The sequence below is a fragment of the Rhagoletis zephyria genome, unplaced genomic scaffold (assembly GCF_001687245.7).
Source record: "Rhagoletis zephyria isolate East Lansing unplaced genomic scaffold, Rhagoletis_zephyria_1.1 Rzeph_scaffold_00657, whole genome shotgun sequence".
Lineage (NCBI taxonomy): Eukaryota > Metazoa > Arthropoda > Insecta > Diptera > Tephritidae > Rhagoletis > Rhagoletis zephyria.
In genome coordinates this window covers 134,145-148,847 of record NW_016157741.1, presented here as the reverse complement: position 1 = coordinate 148,847, position 14,703 = coordinate 134,145, and the positions used below count along the sequence as shown (strand labels likewise).

Here is a 14,703-nt window from a genome sequence, read left to right as displayed (position 1 = left end):
TTTTTTTTTCTATTCAAAACAGTAAGTGTGGCACCTTTCTGAAATCTTTATTAAATGAGCAATTTTTTTATGTAATGTAAAGTTATAGCTCAGTACATTTTTTTTTCACCCGAGATAGTCAAAGTTGGGGAAGAAAATATCAAAAAGTTAAAAATCCAGAAATAGTCCTAATTTTGTGATGGTTCGTTAATATATTTTAACTACATTGCATTTGAGTATGGAGGGGCAACTATCTGGAAGTAGTTTGCATAAAAAATTTATTAAGTATTGCCCGGTTTGTAGTTGCAGTTAAAGAAAACACATGAAAAGGCACGATTTTTTTTTAATTCGAAAAAATGTAAATATTTCAAAAACGGTGACACTTTTACCTGAAAATTTTTCGTTTATCAGGGAGCTCACCCTCCCACCTACCTTCCCCTAAAGTTTGGCACGTTACTTCTGGGACACCCTGTATAAACCTCGGCTGCGCAGCGTATGCGGTGACGCAAGGCGCATCAATTACAGGTGATATCGATAGAAGATATGCTTCTTCTTATGAGCACGCTTGTGTCAAACAATCGCCTGTTTTGCTTTGTTTACATATCCGCGTATACATATACATATACGTAAATATATACCCTGCAAACAAATGCTACCGAAATCTTTAAGAGTATCGGAAATTTGTTACGATTATCTTAGGAATCTTTAAAGAAAAACATATGAAGCGGTTGACATGAACTAGTAAAGAAATTTCTGTACGATTTCTTAGAGAAAATTCTTAAAAAAATTGTGAAACCTTTCAGATTTCTATGAAATCCTGGTATGCAGGGTATACATATACATACGAATACGAATACATAACGAATATGTTGATGACACAAGGAGTTCATACCAACGGTAAATGTTGTTTTTGTACGATTGCTACAACCTGTAGTTATTGAATCATGGCGGTGACGGCTAACTACTCATATCTAAGGTGACCATCCGTCCTTTATTTTAAGGGACAGTCCTTTATTTTAACCCCCTGTCCTTTGTATTTTTTTTTCAAAATAAAGGACGCCTTTTGTCCTTTGTTTCTTAAACTGTCCTTTAAATCGGCTCTGCATTCTTCAGAGGTATTTTTTTAACGGAGAATATAAAAAATAAAAATGCCCCTTATAAAATATAACGAAAACCTTCCCCAGTTTGTTTCGCACTTCACTTAAGGGTTTCTATTTAATCGGTTATCTTTGTACAATCTATAAAGCACAGGGAAAGTTGTGCCCAGGATGGTGTTGCACGCTGAGTTTCCAGTTCCACTGAAAGAGAACAATAAACCCCCTGCTGCTTAGTGGTTCAAAACTGGCATTTAGTGTTCGCAATTCACTGGAGCCTTCATTTTTCATTTCATTTGATTAATTTTTATTTTTTTTTATGAAAGCTTACAATATTTGCAAGATACCAGTTAAGCCTGATTTCTGAATTTTTGTTTGATTATATTAAATTTTTTGTGCAAAATGCAGAAAAAGTAACAATTTTGAAGAAAATGTACTCTCCTGTTCCAGTTAATAAATGTTACATAACAAAAACTAGTTGAAAACAATTATACGGTTCTTCCAAAACAAAAAAAAAAATACACAAAACAAAAATTTTGAAATGTTATAAAAAATGTTCACCAAACTAAATAGTTTTTTGTTTGCTTATTAGTAAAAATTGGTTGAAAAATTACGGTTTCGGTGGATTATGAACATTAAATTCCAAATTTTGAACCACTGTGTGCTGGCTTCGTCGTGCAGTATGAATTATCGTAAACGCATTTTGGTAGCAANTTTTTTTTTCTATTCAAAACAGTAAGTGTGGCACCTTTCTGAAATCTTTATTAAATGAGCAATTTTTTTATGTAATGTAAAGTTATAGCTCAGTACATTTTTTTTTCACCCGAGATAGTCAAAGTTGGGGAAGAAAATATCAAAAAGTTAAAAATCCAGAAATAGTCCTAATTTTGTGATGGTTCGTTAATATATTTTAACTACATTGCATTTGAGTATGGAGGGGCAACTATCTGGAAGTAGTTTGCATAAAAAATTTATTAAGTATTGCCCGGTTTGTAGTTGCAGTTAAAGAAAACACATGAAAAGGCACGATTTTTTTTTAATTCGAAAAAATGTAAATATTTCAAAAACGGTGACACTTTTACCTGAAAATTTTTCGTTTATCAGGGAGCTCACCCTCCCACCTACCTTCCCCTAAAGTTTGGCACGTTACTTCTGGGACACCCTGTATAAACCTCGGCTGCGCAGCGTATGCGGTGACGCAAGGCGCATCAATTACAGGTGATATCGATAGAAGATATGCTTCTTCTTATGAGCACGCTTGTGTCAAACAATCGCCTGTTTTGCTTTGTTTACATATCCGCGTATACATATACATATACGTAAATATATACCCTGCAAACAAATGCTACCGAAATCTTTAAGAGTATCGGAAATTTGTTACGATTATCTTAGGAATCTTTAAAGAAAAACATATGAAGCGGTTGACATGAACTAGTAAAGAAATTTCTGTACGATTTCTTAGAGAAAATTCTTAAAAAAATTGTGAAACCTTTCAGATTTCTATGAAATCCTGGTATGCAGGGTATACATATACATACGAATACGAATACATAACGAATATGTTGATGACACAAGGAGTTCATACCAACGGTAAATGTTGTTTTTGTACGATTGCTACAACCTGTAGTTATTGAATCATGGCGGTGACGGCTAACTACTCATATCTAAGGTGACCATCCGTCCTTTATTTTAAGGGACAGTCCTTTATTTTAACCCCCTGTCCTTTGTATTTTTTTTTCAAAATAAAGGACGCCTTTTGTCCTTTGTTTCTTAAACTGTCCTTTAAATCGGCTCTGCATTCTTCAGAGGTATTTTTTTAACGGAGAATATAAAAAATAAAAATGCCCCTTATAAAATATAACGAAAACCTTCCCCAGTTTGTTTCGCACTTCACTTAAGGGTTTCTATTTAATCGGTTATCTTTGTACAATCTATAAAGCACAGGGAAAGTTGTGCCCAGGATGGTGTTGCACGCTGAGTTTCCAGTTCCACTGAAAGAGAACAATAAACCCCCTGCTGCTTAGTGGTTCAAAACTGGCATTTAGTGTTCGCAATTCACTGGAGCCTTCATTTTTCATTTCATTTGATTAATTTTTATTTTTTTTTATGAAAGCTTACAATATTTGCAAGATACCAGTTAAGCCTGATTTCTGAATTTTTGTTTGATTATATTAAATTTTTTGTGCAAAATGCAGAAAAAGTAACAATTTTGAAGAAAATGTACTCTCCTGTTCCAGTTAATAAATGTTACATAACAAAAACTAGTTGAAAACAATTATACGGTTCTTCCAAAACAAAAAAAAAAATACACAAAACAAAAATTTTGAAATGTTATAAAAAATGTTCACCAAACTAAATAGTTTTTTGTTTGCTTATTAGTAAAAATTGGTTGAAAAATTACGGTTTCGGTGGATTATGAACATTAAATTCCAAATTTTGAACCACTGTGTGCTGGCTTCGTCGTGCAGTATGAATTATCGTAAACGCATTTTGGTAGCAAGGGATGGCGAAGTCCTTGAAAAGGATTTGGCTTCATTTTTTCGCTACAGCAGGGGAACTTGTACAATTAAATAATACAATTAACTGTAAATATTTGATTTAAATTAAGATATGGGTAAGGTACTTTTATCATACGAGTTGTATGTAACGGGTGATTTTTTTGAGGTTAGGATTTTCATGCATTAGTATTTGACAGATCACGTGGGATTTCAGACATGGTGTCAAAGAGAAAGATGCTCAGTATGCTTTGACATTTCATCATGAATAGACTTACTAACGAGCAACGCTTGCAAATCATTGAATTTTATTACCAAAATCAGTGTTCGGTTCGAAATGTGTTTCGCAAACCCAATTGCTGCGAACGGCGACGAATCGACATTTCACGGTCTTCAGCAACACTCTCAGAAACAGACGCAATATTCTCTTCTGTACGCACTGTACGCATTCGTGTGGTTGGTTTAATGTCCAATAAAGTAAACTGAGTGCGAAACTTGGTCACAATCGCATTAATTGTTTGCTCACTTGGTCGATTATGTAGACCATAAATCGGACGTAATTCGAACCGAACACTGATTTTGGTAATAAAATTCAATGATTTGCAAGCGTTGCTCGTTAGTAAGTCTATTCATGATGAAATGTCAAAGCATACTGAGCATCTTTCTCTTTGACACCATGTCTGAAATCCCACGTGATCTGTCAAATACTAATGCATGAAAATCCTAACCTCAAAAAAATCACCCGTTATGTATTCCCAAATCATTTTGAAAAAAATGCCCGGAAACTGCACATCAACTTGCGGTGAGATAATGGCAATATCACAAGCAGTCACTATGGCTAGTAATAATGAAAATAAAAAAGCTGCAATCTTTACAGACAGTCAGGGTGCAATTAAGGTCCTCAACAGCCGCACAACACAAAATTTCCTGGTAGCTGAAATCCATAATAAACTAGTATATTACTCAAAAATAGAAAACATTGCAATAGTCTGGACAACTAGCCAGGCCCGTCGAGAGGGAGGGAAAAAGGGGTGAAACCCACCGGCCCCGGGCTTCTTAAGGGGCTCGAAATATTAGAACCATTACTTGTTATTATTTTCTTACAATGTAATTGCTCCTTCGTTACAGACTTTTATTTAAATATATTCCGATTCGTGCTGATTGTTTCTGATTCTTTAAATTAAAGAAAATGATCATAAGGCCTACAACGCGGACTATTACACTACGTTTTGGCTCACGGTCAGCGCTCCCAGATGTACGGATTTTTCCTTACGGTACGGATTTGCAGGGGTGAAAATGGTTGTACGGATTCAACGTACGGATTTTTAGCATTCCGTCAAAATGTACGGATTTTTGTACGGATTTTCCGAGTGCCTTTTTCGTATTGTAAAAATTTGCTTGCTTTAGACATATATCATAGGTTTCTTATAGTTCCTGAACCCTCAATTTTTTATTTAAACAAATTCGTTATTTTCGTATTTGAGGGACTTATCTATTAACAGCTTGACTATTTTTCACCCGATTTTAAAAACCAAACATAAGAAGAGGATTTATAGGTCTTTAAAATTATGTATAACAATCTATTGGTAGACTTCGATTGTTGGGAAGCTTTTTCGCGTAAAACTAAAAAAAAAACACTAATTTTCTTCATTTTTATTACAACGCTTTTATCAACTTGCAATGTTGTGTTCCAGAAACTTTCACTGTTGTGGATCCAGAAACTTTCAATGTTGTGTTCCGACACCAAAGCAAAGCTTTGAAAAGCTCCTATAAAAAAGCATAGTGAATAGGGCGAGGTAGATGACATCTAGATGTCGCCCTATGTACTACGTTTGCTACACCGGAAATAGACGACACGCCATTTCTTTAAATAAAATTAATTTGACTATTGTCAACTAAATCGAATGCTTTGTAAGTGAAGTGACTTGTGGACCACTTGAGGTATAGGTGGACCAGTTGGTAACCACTTTGGGACCAGTTGGTAACTAGTTCGTGGGACCAGTTGGTATGCAGTTTGGAACTAGTCCGAAACTACTTACCTTCGGACCAGTTGGGGACCAGTTGGTCTTTTTAAGCTCCTGTGGCCGTTTTAAGGGTAATTCTTGGGCTCCTGCACTGCCGCTCGGGGTTTCTGCCTTCTACGGTGGTAATTTTGGGCCGGGTTGCCTGTTTTGGCGGATTGTTGTGCTGTGTGCCGCGTATTACGTGTACCGGGTACCACTTTCTCGAGCGAATTGCTCTGGGGAACCTGTTGTGTGAGTTGCTGGCTTTTTGGCTAGACTTTGAGGAGGGTTTATACACGCATATCGGCGGAAATAGACGACACGCCATTTCTTTAAATAAAATTAATTGGTGCTCGTTTGTATGTACATACATATGTAAATGCATGTGTGTGCACCTTTCTATTAATATCGTTGAATTATTTTAATATCTATTGCAAAATTTTATTCAGACAGGACTAAAAAGTAGAAAATAAATAATATAAAAAAAACTTTTTAATATACAACGCTTTTATAAATGGACTAAAAAGTAGAAAATAATACTTCTCAGTCCCATAGAATTTGTTTTGATAACTTTTGATTTTGAAATTTTAGCAAAAGTCATTATAAACAATCTATGAAATTGAAAATGAAAAGCGTGGGGCGCAAGTTTTTTTTATATTATTTATTTTTTCACCACAACTTCACAACTTTAACCATCGCTTCAAACATTACACTGTTACTCGGTAGTGTCGACAACCTACTTGAAATGCTTTGCTGCATGTACACAAACAAAGAACGCACTTAGTTTGTTCCAGTACACTTGGACAAAGTAAGAAATAGTATAAAATTACAGGAAGTCGTTCCCATACGCAAGAATTTCTCTCACAGGGAACACTTTTGAGCGAGTAAGAAAGCAACTCTTTCCAGTCGGACGTAACGGGATTTTTCCCGACGTTTTTCTTCCTGAAAGTTCGTCAAAAGTGTCAAATGATATGCAGGGTTGCATTTGTAAACAAAAACAGTGCAAGAAAAGATGGAAGTGACAACGTAATATTTGAATATGTACGCAATTATTCTTAACTGTATAGTTTTTAATAAGTATTTACCGATTTTAACCCAATCAGTAATGTACCAATGACATGTAAACAAACCGACTGACGTTTGTGCTGGAAATAGTGCTTTTTGCGTTCCTGTACACTTCTGCATCTGTTCTCATTTAACTCTCACTTGAGAGAGTAACATTGTAGTTTGACACTTCCACAGGTTTTTGCCCGAAGAATACTGGAACAATCTAACTGCTTGTTAAAAAGTTCTAGTCAGAAAAATTATAAGGTTGTCTGCGAAGCAATCAATAAATAGGACTAGTGGAAACATGTGTTGCTTTATTTGATGTTATCCGGTCTGTTTCGTTACAGAAAAAGACTGTTAGGTTACCTATGCGATATATGTACGTATCGATTATAATAAGGTTTTTAAATGGCTTGTAGTCTGTTTTATGCAATAAGTATCATGAATACAGTACGCTTGCGATTTGACATGTAATCCAAAGAAATTAAGAATTGTAAATACAGATTTGAAAGTTTCTGTTGCTGTGCAGCTGTAGGTCGTTTCAGAAACAATTTCCTGCGCAGAACTTGAGCTCCAGCTTACAACTTTGCCAAGATATTGAGGTTTTTCGCGGTTAAGTACTCGAAAAACGGCTTTAATGGCCACTTTTGTTTGCTCTATACCATTTAGTACTACCCCAGTCAAATAATTATATGTATGTGCAAAATGTTTTTCCTCATTTTAGCTCTATTAAAGAAAAGTAAAACTTTTTGCTGTATGCGATTATAATAGCCTTTAGTTTATCAGTATTTTCATATGTTAAGTTGATGTTCCTTTACAACTTTAATCACCATTAACACAAACTATTTTTAATATTCAATAGTAAATAATTATATGTGCAAAATTAAGTATTCAGTTCCGCCTGCTCCAGTGTCAAATATTTCCAACAGAAAACTACATCAATGACTGTGAGGTAAAAACTTGAATATATAGAAGCTATTTTAATAATAAACCCTGTTTTATTATTTTCCCTAGTTATATTATGGGCCATAATATCCCGTGACATTGAACTATCTGAAGAACAGGCCGGACATATATCAGGAATGAAGTTTTGTGGCATGAAATCTAGCTAAATAACTGCTGAAGTAATCGGACAGCAGAATATAATAAGATGTTCCTTTAAAAATCCCGACGATAAGCTTGGTGCCCTATATAAGTCCCAAAAGAGTGGTGCAAATGATATATCCAGTAGTTAGCTACTAGGAATAGCATGATTTACCGTAAAAATTGAAATGTATTTGAATCTCTCTGTCATAAGTAAAAGTTCACAATAAATAATAAACACAGTTTTGGTACTTAAGTTGAAGAAATAGATCGCTAAACCACAGCCCACTCTATGGCACGAAAATGCGTTTTTAGCATTTTACAAAGATTACAAATTTTGTAGGAAGAATTGAAAAACCCTATTTTCAATGATGAAAGAAACTCCAATATAGTTGATCCAGATGCCCACCACAACTTTGACCACACTGTCTTTGGCGAAAAGGATCGTTGGTTTAAAGTAAAAAGCATATAGCTTTGGAAAACAAAAAAAAAATCGTTTCACTATGGGATAAATGAATATCAAGAATGAGAAACATTCTTTGCGCATTAAGTTGGCAAATTTTTCGCTCATTTCGACCGAAGATATATGGAGATTCCAGCGGTAAAATGTTGCTATTCACACCGTGCGAACAACAAAATCGTTATTCAAGGAACAAAATACCTTCTTTTAGAGTAACTAGCTTCAAATATGGGCTTTAATACCACTGGGGATTTGTAAGATCTACTTCCCAACAAGATTTTTACTTATTCAAAACAGAATGATAACGAGTTGAAACTTAAATAAACCAAAGTTCACAAATAGGAGGAAATAATACAAATTTAACAAAAAAAAAGTCGGTAAAATATATGCCACAAAGCGTAAAACAAATAAAATTCTGTAATAGAAATACAATCAAATACCAACAAATAAAGTTATCTTTAAAACATTTTGAAAAATAGTCGGTAACCTAACGCTTGTTTCTTTGCACATATAAATATTGTCTACGAAAATTTCAGCATAATGGTACAATTAAATTATCTTGTTATAAACTAATGCATATTCATACAGTTTTTTATATTCTTTTGATAAAGTAAATGAATACAATTATTGGGAAAAAACATCAAACATCTAATATTGGTTTTTCATTTAACTAGTTGAAGTTGAAGAATTGCACATATAATTTTTTTACTGGGGTACTTTTACACCTCACTTTCAGAAACTATGGTCATTGAAAGAAGACGTAATGAGTGAGAAAGCATTTGGCGACATTAGATTCGAGAACATGGCAATTAAAGTGGCCGTAACTCTTGAAGGAAAAATCTTATAGCTCCATTTGAGATTGAATTTTGAAGGATAATAATAAATAGTACTAGAAAAATTCTTGAATTAATTCCAATAGATTTGTATTATTTAATCAGAAAATCTTCTTTTAGCTTATTATTTTGCTTTTTTGGCCTCGTTCCTTTTTGAAACAATATAATTCTCGCGTTTTTTTTATACCCGAGCGGACTCGTGCACAAGGGTATTTATTATAACTTTGTTCACACAACGGTTGTTTGTAACAGGAAAAACGAATCGATATTGATATAGACAAATGTATACATAAATGATGATGATAAAAAGAGAAATCGATTAAGCGGTGACTGTCTGTCCGTCCGTCCGTCCGTCTGTGCACACGATAAATCGAATAAAAATTGAGATATCTTAACGAAACTTGGTACGTGCACTTCTTTTGGGCGTAGGACGGATGGTATTGAAAATGGGCGAAATCGCCTACCTCCCATATAACGGTAATTTTCAGAAATACGAAAACTGCGATATTTTAGTATGTACTGAAGATAATTCACTCAAAATTGACATTTACAATGATTTTTAGACGAAAAATAAGAATATTAAAAATTTTTGGAAAATGGGCGTAGCCACGCACACTTATGGTTACATGTGTATATCTTGGTAGCCCCTGTACCAATTTCTTTCGAGCTTGGCACAGTTTTTGGCCTTGGTATAACATACGAAATAGCCGAAAATTTTTAAAATCGGACAACAACCACGCCCACATCCCATATAACGGTAATTTAGAGAAATACGAAATCCTCGATAAATCAGTAAATATTAAAGCTAATTTATTGGTTGCTCCAATTCTTTGCCAAGAAATGCGTTTATGATAAAATTTTGGAAAATGGGCGTAGCCACGCACACTTATGGTTACATGTGTATATCTTGGTAGCCCCTGTACCAATTTCTTTCGAGCTTGGCACAGTTTTTGGCCTTGGTATAACATACGAAATAGCCGAAAATTTTTAAAATCGGACAACAACCACGCCCACATCCCATATAACGGTAATTTAGAGAAATACGAAATCCTCGATAAATCAGTAAATATTAAAGCTAATTTATTGGTTGCTCCAATTCTTTGCCAAGAAATGCGTTTATGATAAAATTTTGGAAAATGGGCGTGGCGCCGCCCACTTATGATCACATATATGCATCTCGGTAACCGTTCTACCAATTTGTACCATCCTCGGTGTGGTTATTGTGCTTGCCACATAAAAGCAAAGTGTTGAAAATTATTAAAATCGGCCTAAAATTACGGTCGCTTTTCATATAACAATAAATTTCAGAAATGCTTGAAATTTCAATATTTCGAAATTTAAGGACGCTAACTTACTCAAAATTGATACACCCCGGCTTACCATGTAGCGGTAGCTTGCGGAAAGGTGAAAAATATATAAACTTTCTTACTTGTTTCTACGTAAATTTTTTATTTACTGAGCCTATTTGAGTTAGAAAGAATATAAATTTTAAATATGGGTCAATAGCACGTTGAATAGCTTACAATGTTCCTTTCAAAATGAGCCATATCTCTAACAAAATTAAAAATAATTTTACCTGAAAATTCAATTAGTGAAAAATACTTACGTTACAAATAGTTTTCCACCGAAAATACATGGATAATGAAGATAATAGGAAACTGCTTTATTTTATTGTAAAAGAAGGCCGAAAATGCTCAAGGAAAACCAGATTTTTCCATTTGTAGCCTGGTGGACTCCGCGTCAAAGAACTTTTTGACATTTTTGACTGTTACATTGCATTAAAAAATACTGGCGACTTTATTTTCATTTAGAAAGTTAATCACTGATTAATTTTTCGAATACTTGTTTTTATTAACATGAAAGTAATACAAAGCAAGCGAAGAGAAGCAAGTATAATGCAAAATAAATAAAATATGCAATACAAAGCATTAGATTTATTTGACTATTGTCAAATTGCATAACATAGACCTAAAATTTCTGCAGAGAGAGTCCAAATTTGAGATCGATTTTAAGCGGTCGTTATTCATATATTACCCTCCATATCAATTCAGGTCTATTACAAGCGCCCCACGCTTTTCATTTTCAATCTCGTAAATGGTTTATAATGACTTTTGCTGAAATTTCAAAATCAAAAGTTATCAAAACAAATTCTATGGGGCTCAGAAATATTATTTTCTAATTTTTAGTCCATTTATAAAAGCGTTGTATATTAAAAAGTGGATTTATTTTATTTATTTTCTACTTTTTAGTCTTGTCTGTATAAAATTTTGCAATAGATATTAAAATAATTCAATGCAAGCAAAATGTTGTTTGCTCACGTTTTATATAAACATACATATGTACATACATACATATAGCAGTAGTTGATTTCATTTAAAGAATTGACTTGTCGTCCATTTCCGCTGTAGCATATGTAAATAGTGCATATATTTAGGCGCAGTATTTAACTTCTTCTGGCGGGGCGACATCTAGAGTCTTATAGTTGCATCTCTTTGATATGATGCCTACAACGAGGTTGATATCTAGACTAGGTTGATATCTAGAATTTGCCATAAATAGCTTTGCTACATTTATAGTATAAATGGTGGTCTGGACATACAACATTGCAAGTTGATAAAAGCGATGTAAAATGGTGGTCCTGATATACAAACAACCCTTAATTGCATGTTCTGCCTTTTCAATTTTTATTAATTTAAAGGTGCCTCAGGATTAAGTGAATTTCATGTTTGAGAGAAGGAGATTCGAGTTGATATTTATATTGTCTGATACCTCAGATATGTATGACACAGGTATAATCAAAAATATGGTTTCGTTTTCAGCTATTTCGACCATATGCTTTTAAATTAATACAATTTATATATAGGGGCCATGATTTTTAGTCCTGGGCCCGAGTTTTCTTTCGACCGCCCTGCACCTAGCCACTTGGTATAACTATAAACGAAAAAGCGGATACAGCTGCAAAAACAGCAGTTAACCACGACAAATCTTTACTTCCAAAGCCAAATCTGACTTTATCAACAAACTTCCAAACTGGGACCCCAAATAGTATAATATTTCACACCAAAAGAAAAACAGCCGTGGTTCAAAAACAAAAAATTGGACTTAGAAGCGTAGGACATAAAACTCATAAACATAATCGCAACTGGACACACTTATGGTAAAGGCTGGTTTTCATTAGGTCAAAATCGATGACATCAAAAACTGCCTTCATTTGACTGATGTTCATTTGGTGTCAAATGCGTTTTCATTACATTTTAAAAACTGACCAAATGTCGATACCGCAGTGCATGTCAAAGACTGTCGTCAAAATTTTGGTGTCAGATGATTGACATTCCGTTTTCATTACTGGTGTCAAATGTGAAGTTAAATTTTTACAAAAAGTGTAGAATACCGACCTTTTAGCTATAGACAGATCAAAAATGTGACTGGATAGAACTTCATGCTGATTTCAACCTTACCAAATTTTTTTAGCGCATGTATAAAATTAAAAAGATATAATTTTGAGTTAAATTTTTTGATATATGTATTGAAATATCAATATCTTATGAACTAAATAACCGATTAAACAACTAATGATATCAGAATAAAGACCATTAATTTATCTTTCAGTTGATGTACATAATTTTTATGATTTTTTATATTTTTAAGCCAAAAATACTAAAAAACAAAAAAATTTAATTTTTTATAAAATAACCTTTTTTGAAGGCAATTGCATAATTAATCTACACAAATTTATATTATTTAGAAAGTACAAGTATCTTATATAGAAAAGTTTTTATAAGGCGAAATTTAACGAAAGTAGTGGTAAAAATCGAAAGACAAAAGATGGTTTTAGTAAATACATTGCAAAAAAGGTTGTAGTACAATTTTACAATTATCCTTAAATTGGCATCAACACTCTTCTAATCGGTCAAGTAGTTCCCGAGATATTAATCATATAAAAAATAGGAAAGTTGAAGTTTAAACTGTTATATTTTCTCGCCCCAAATAATTTTGGTATGGTTGAAATCAGCGTGAAAAGGTCTATCGATCTGCATTTTTGTATTTTTTTTTTTTCTGTAGCTAAACGATTGGTATTGTATCTATAATCAGCTGTTCGCATGGCAAACGAAATCAGAATTGCCAACAAGTTGGCAAACACATTTTGATTGTCAAATGCTACCACATCAGCGGCGAGGGCCGTTTTCACTTGGCTGTCATTTTATATGACCGTGCGTGGTGATATTCGTCCGATTTCTGCCTTAAACACGTATCTACACTTTTTGGGAAAACTAATATTACCACTTATAACAGCTGTTTAAGCGAAACACTATTTGAAAATAGAACAAAGACATAATGAGGGTGGGTGCTCACTACTGTTAGTGGAACTAGAAATATTAAGTAAAAAAGCGTTTATTGTATCCTAGGGGAAGAAATTAAGCATTTTTTCTTACACTCTCTAAAAAACCTCTATTGCAGATACGAGGTTAAGGCAGAAACGGGACGATATGACAAAAAACGCAAATGACAACAGATGACAACCCGTTTTCATTATTTTGACAACATTTGACGTCAAATATGACATAATAAAACCACGCTTAACACTTATCTAACCAAATTTCAGCATTACAAGTCGGACATTTGCAATACATGTAACATTAAAGAAACACCTGAACAGCACATATTTCACTGCATCAAATACAGTGAACTATCAAAATTTCAAACAAATTCTTTCTAAGTTGCCTGCCACATACAAACAACTGGTCCACTTACTACATAAATAGAAGCGGGATTGATAATCACTTAAAAAAAATTAAAAAAAAAATCTAAACAAGGTAAAAAATGCTCACAAAAAAATATTTATATCCGAGGAAAATTTAACAATATTTAAAAGAGTAAAGGAAAAAGAGCAAAGAAATTCAAGTTATAAGACTTATATACTAGTAATAATAACATTCCTGTGACTTTTTTAATCTGATGTTGGAGAAGATAATAAGAGTTGCAGAACTGAACCGCTCAGGAACAATTTACTACAAGAGCGTGCAATTGCTGGCTTATGCCGATGACATCGACATCATCGGTAACAAAAACCGCGAAGTCTGTTCTGCCTTNGGATAGGGAAGCAAAGCGAATGGGTCTGGTGGTAAACGAGGACAAGCCGAAGTATCTCCGATCCATTGGCACCCACGTCACTGTTGACAGTTACAATTTCGAGAAAGTAGAGAATTTCGTTTACTTGGGAACCAGCATTAACACCGATAATAATGTCAGCATTGAAATCCAACGCAGAATCACTCTTGCCAACAAGTGCAACTTTGTACTGAGTAGGCAATATCTCCACTCNCGATAATAATGTCAGCATTGAAATCCAACGCAGAATCACTCTTGCCAACAAGTGCTACTTTGTACTGAGTAGGCAATTCAGGAGTAAAGTCCTCTCTCGACGTACGAAAACCACGCTCTATAAGTCGCTCATCATGCCCGTGTTGGTATATGGCGCAGAAGCATGGACAATGACAACATCCGATGAGGCGGCTCTTGGAGTATTTGAGAGAAAGATTTTGCGGAAGATTTACGTGCCTTTACGCATTGGCGACGGCGAGTACCGCAGACGATGGAACGATGAGCTGTATGAGCTTTACAACGACATGGACAAAGTGCAGCGATTTAAGATACAGCGGCTCCGCTGGCTGGGCCATGCCGTTCGAATGGACACCGACGCTACAGCTC

General features: G+C 34.3%; 1 protein-coding gene across 1 annotated transcript in view; it reads left to right on the top strand.

The window, feature by feature from the left end:
* The window catches only part of LOC108360936 (uncharacterized), a 37,722-nt gene extending 29,549 nt beyond the window's left edge, over positions 1-8,173 (top strand). The window contains exon 3 of the mRNA XM_017613409.1: positions 8,045-8,173. Coding sequence (XP_017468898.1) covers positions 8,045-8,173 — 129 coding nt within the window. The remainder of the gene's footprint in view (positions 1-8,044) is intronic.
* Positions 8,174-14,703: the final 6,530 nt, after the last annotated feature.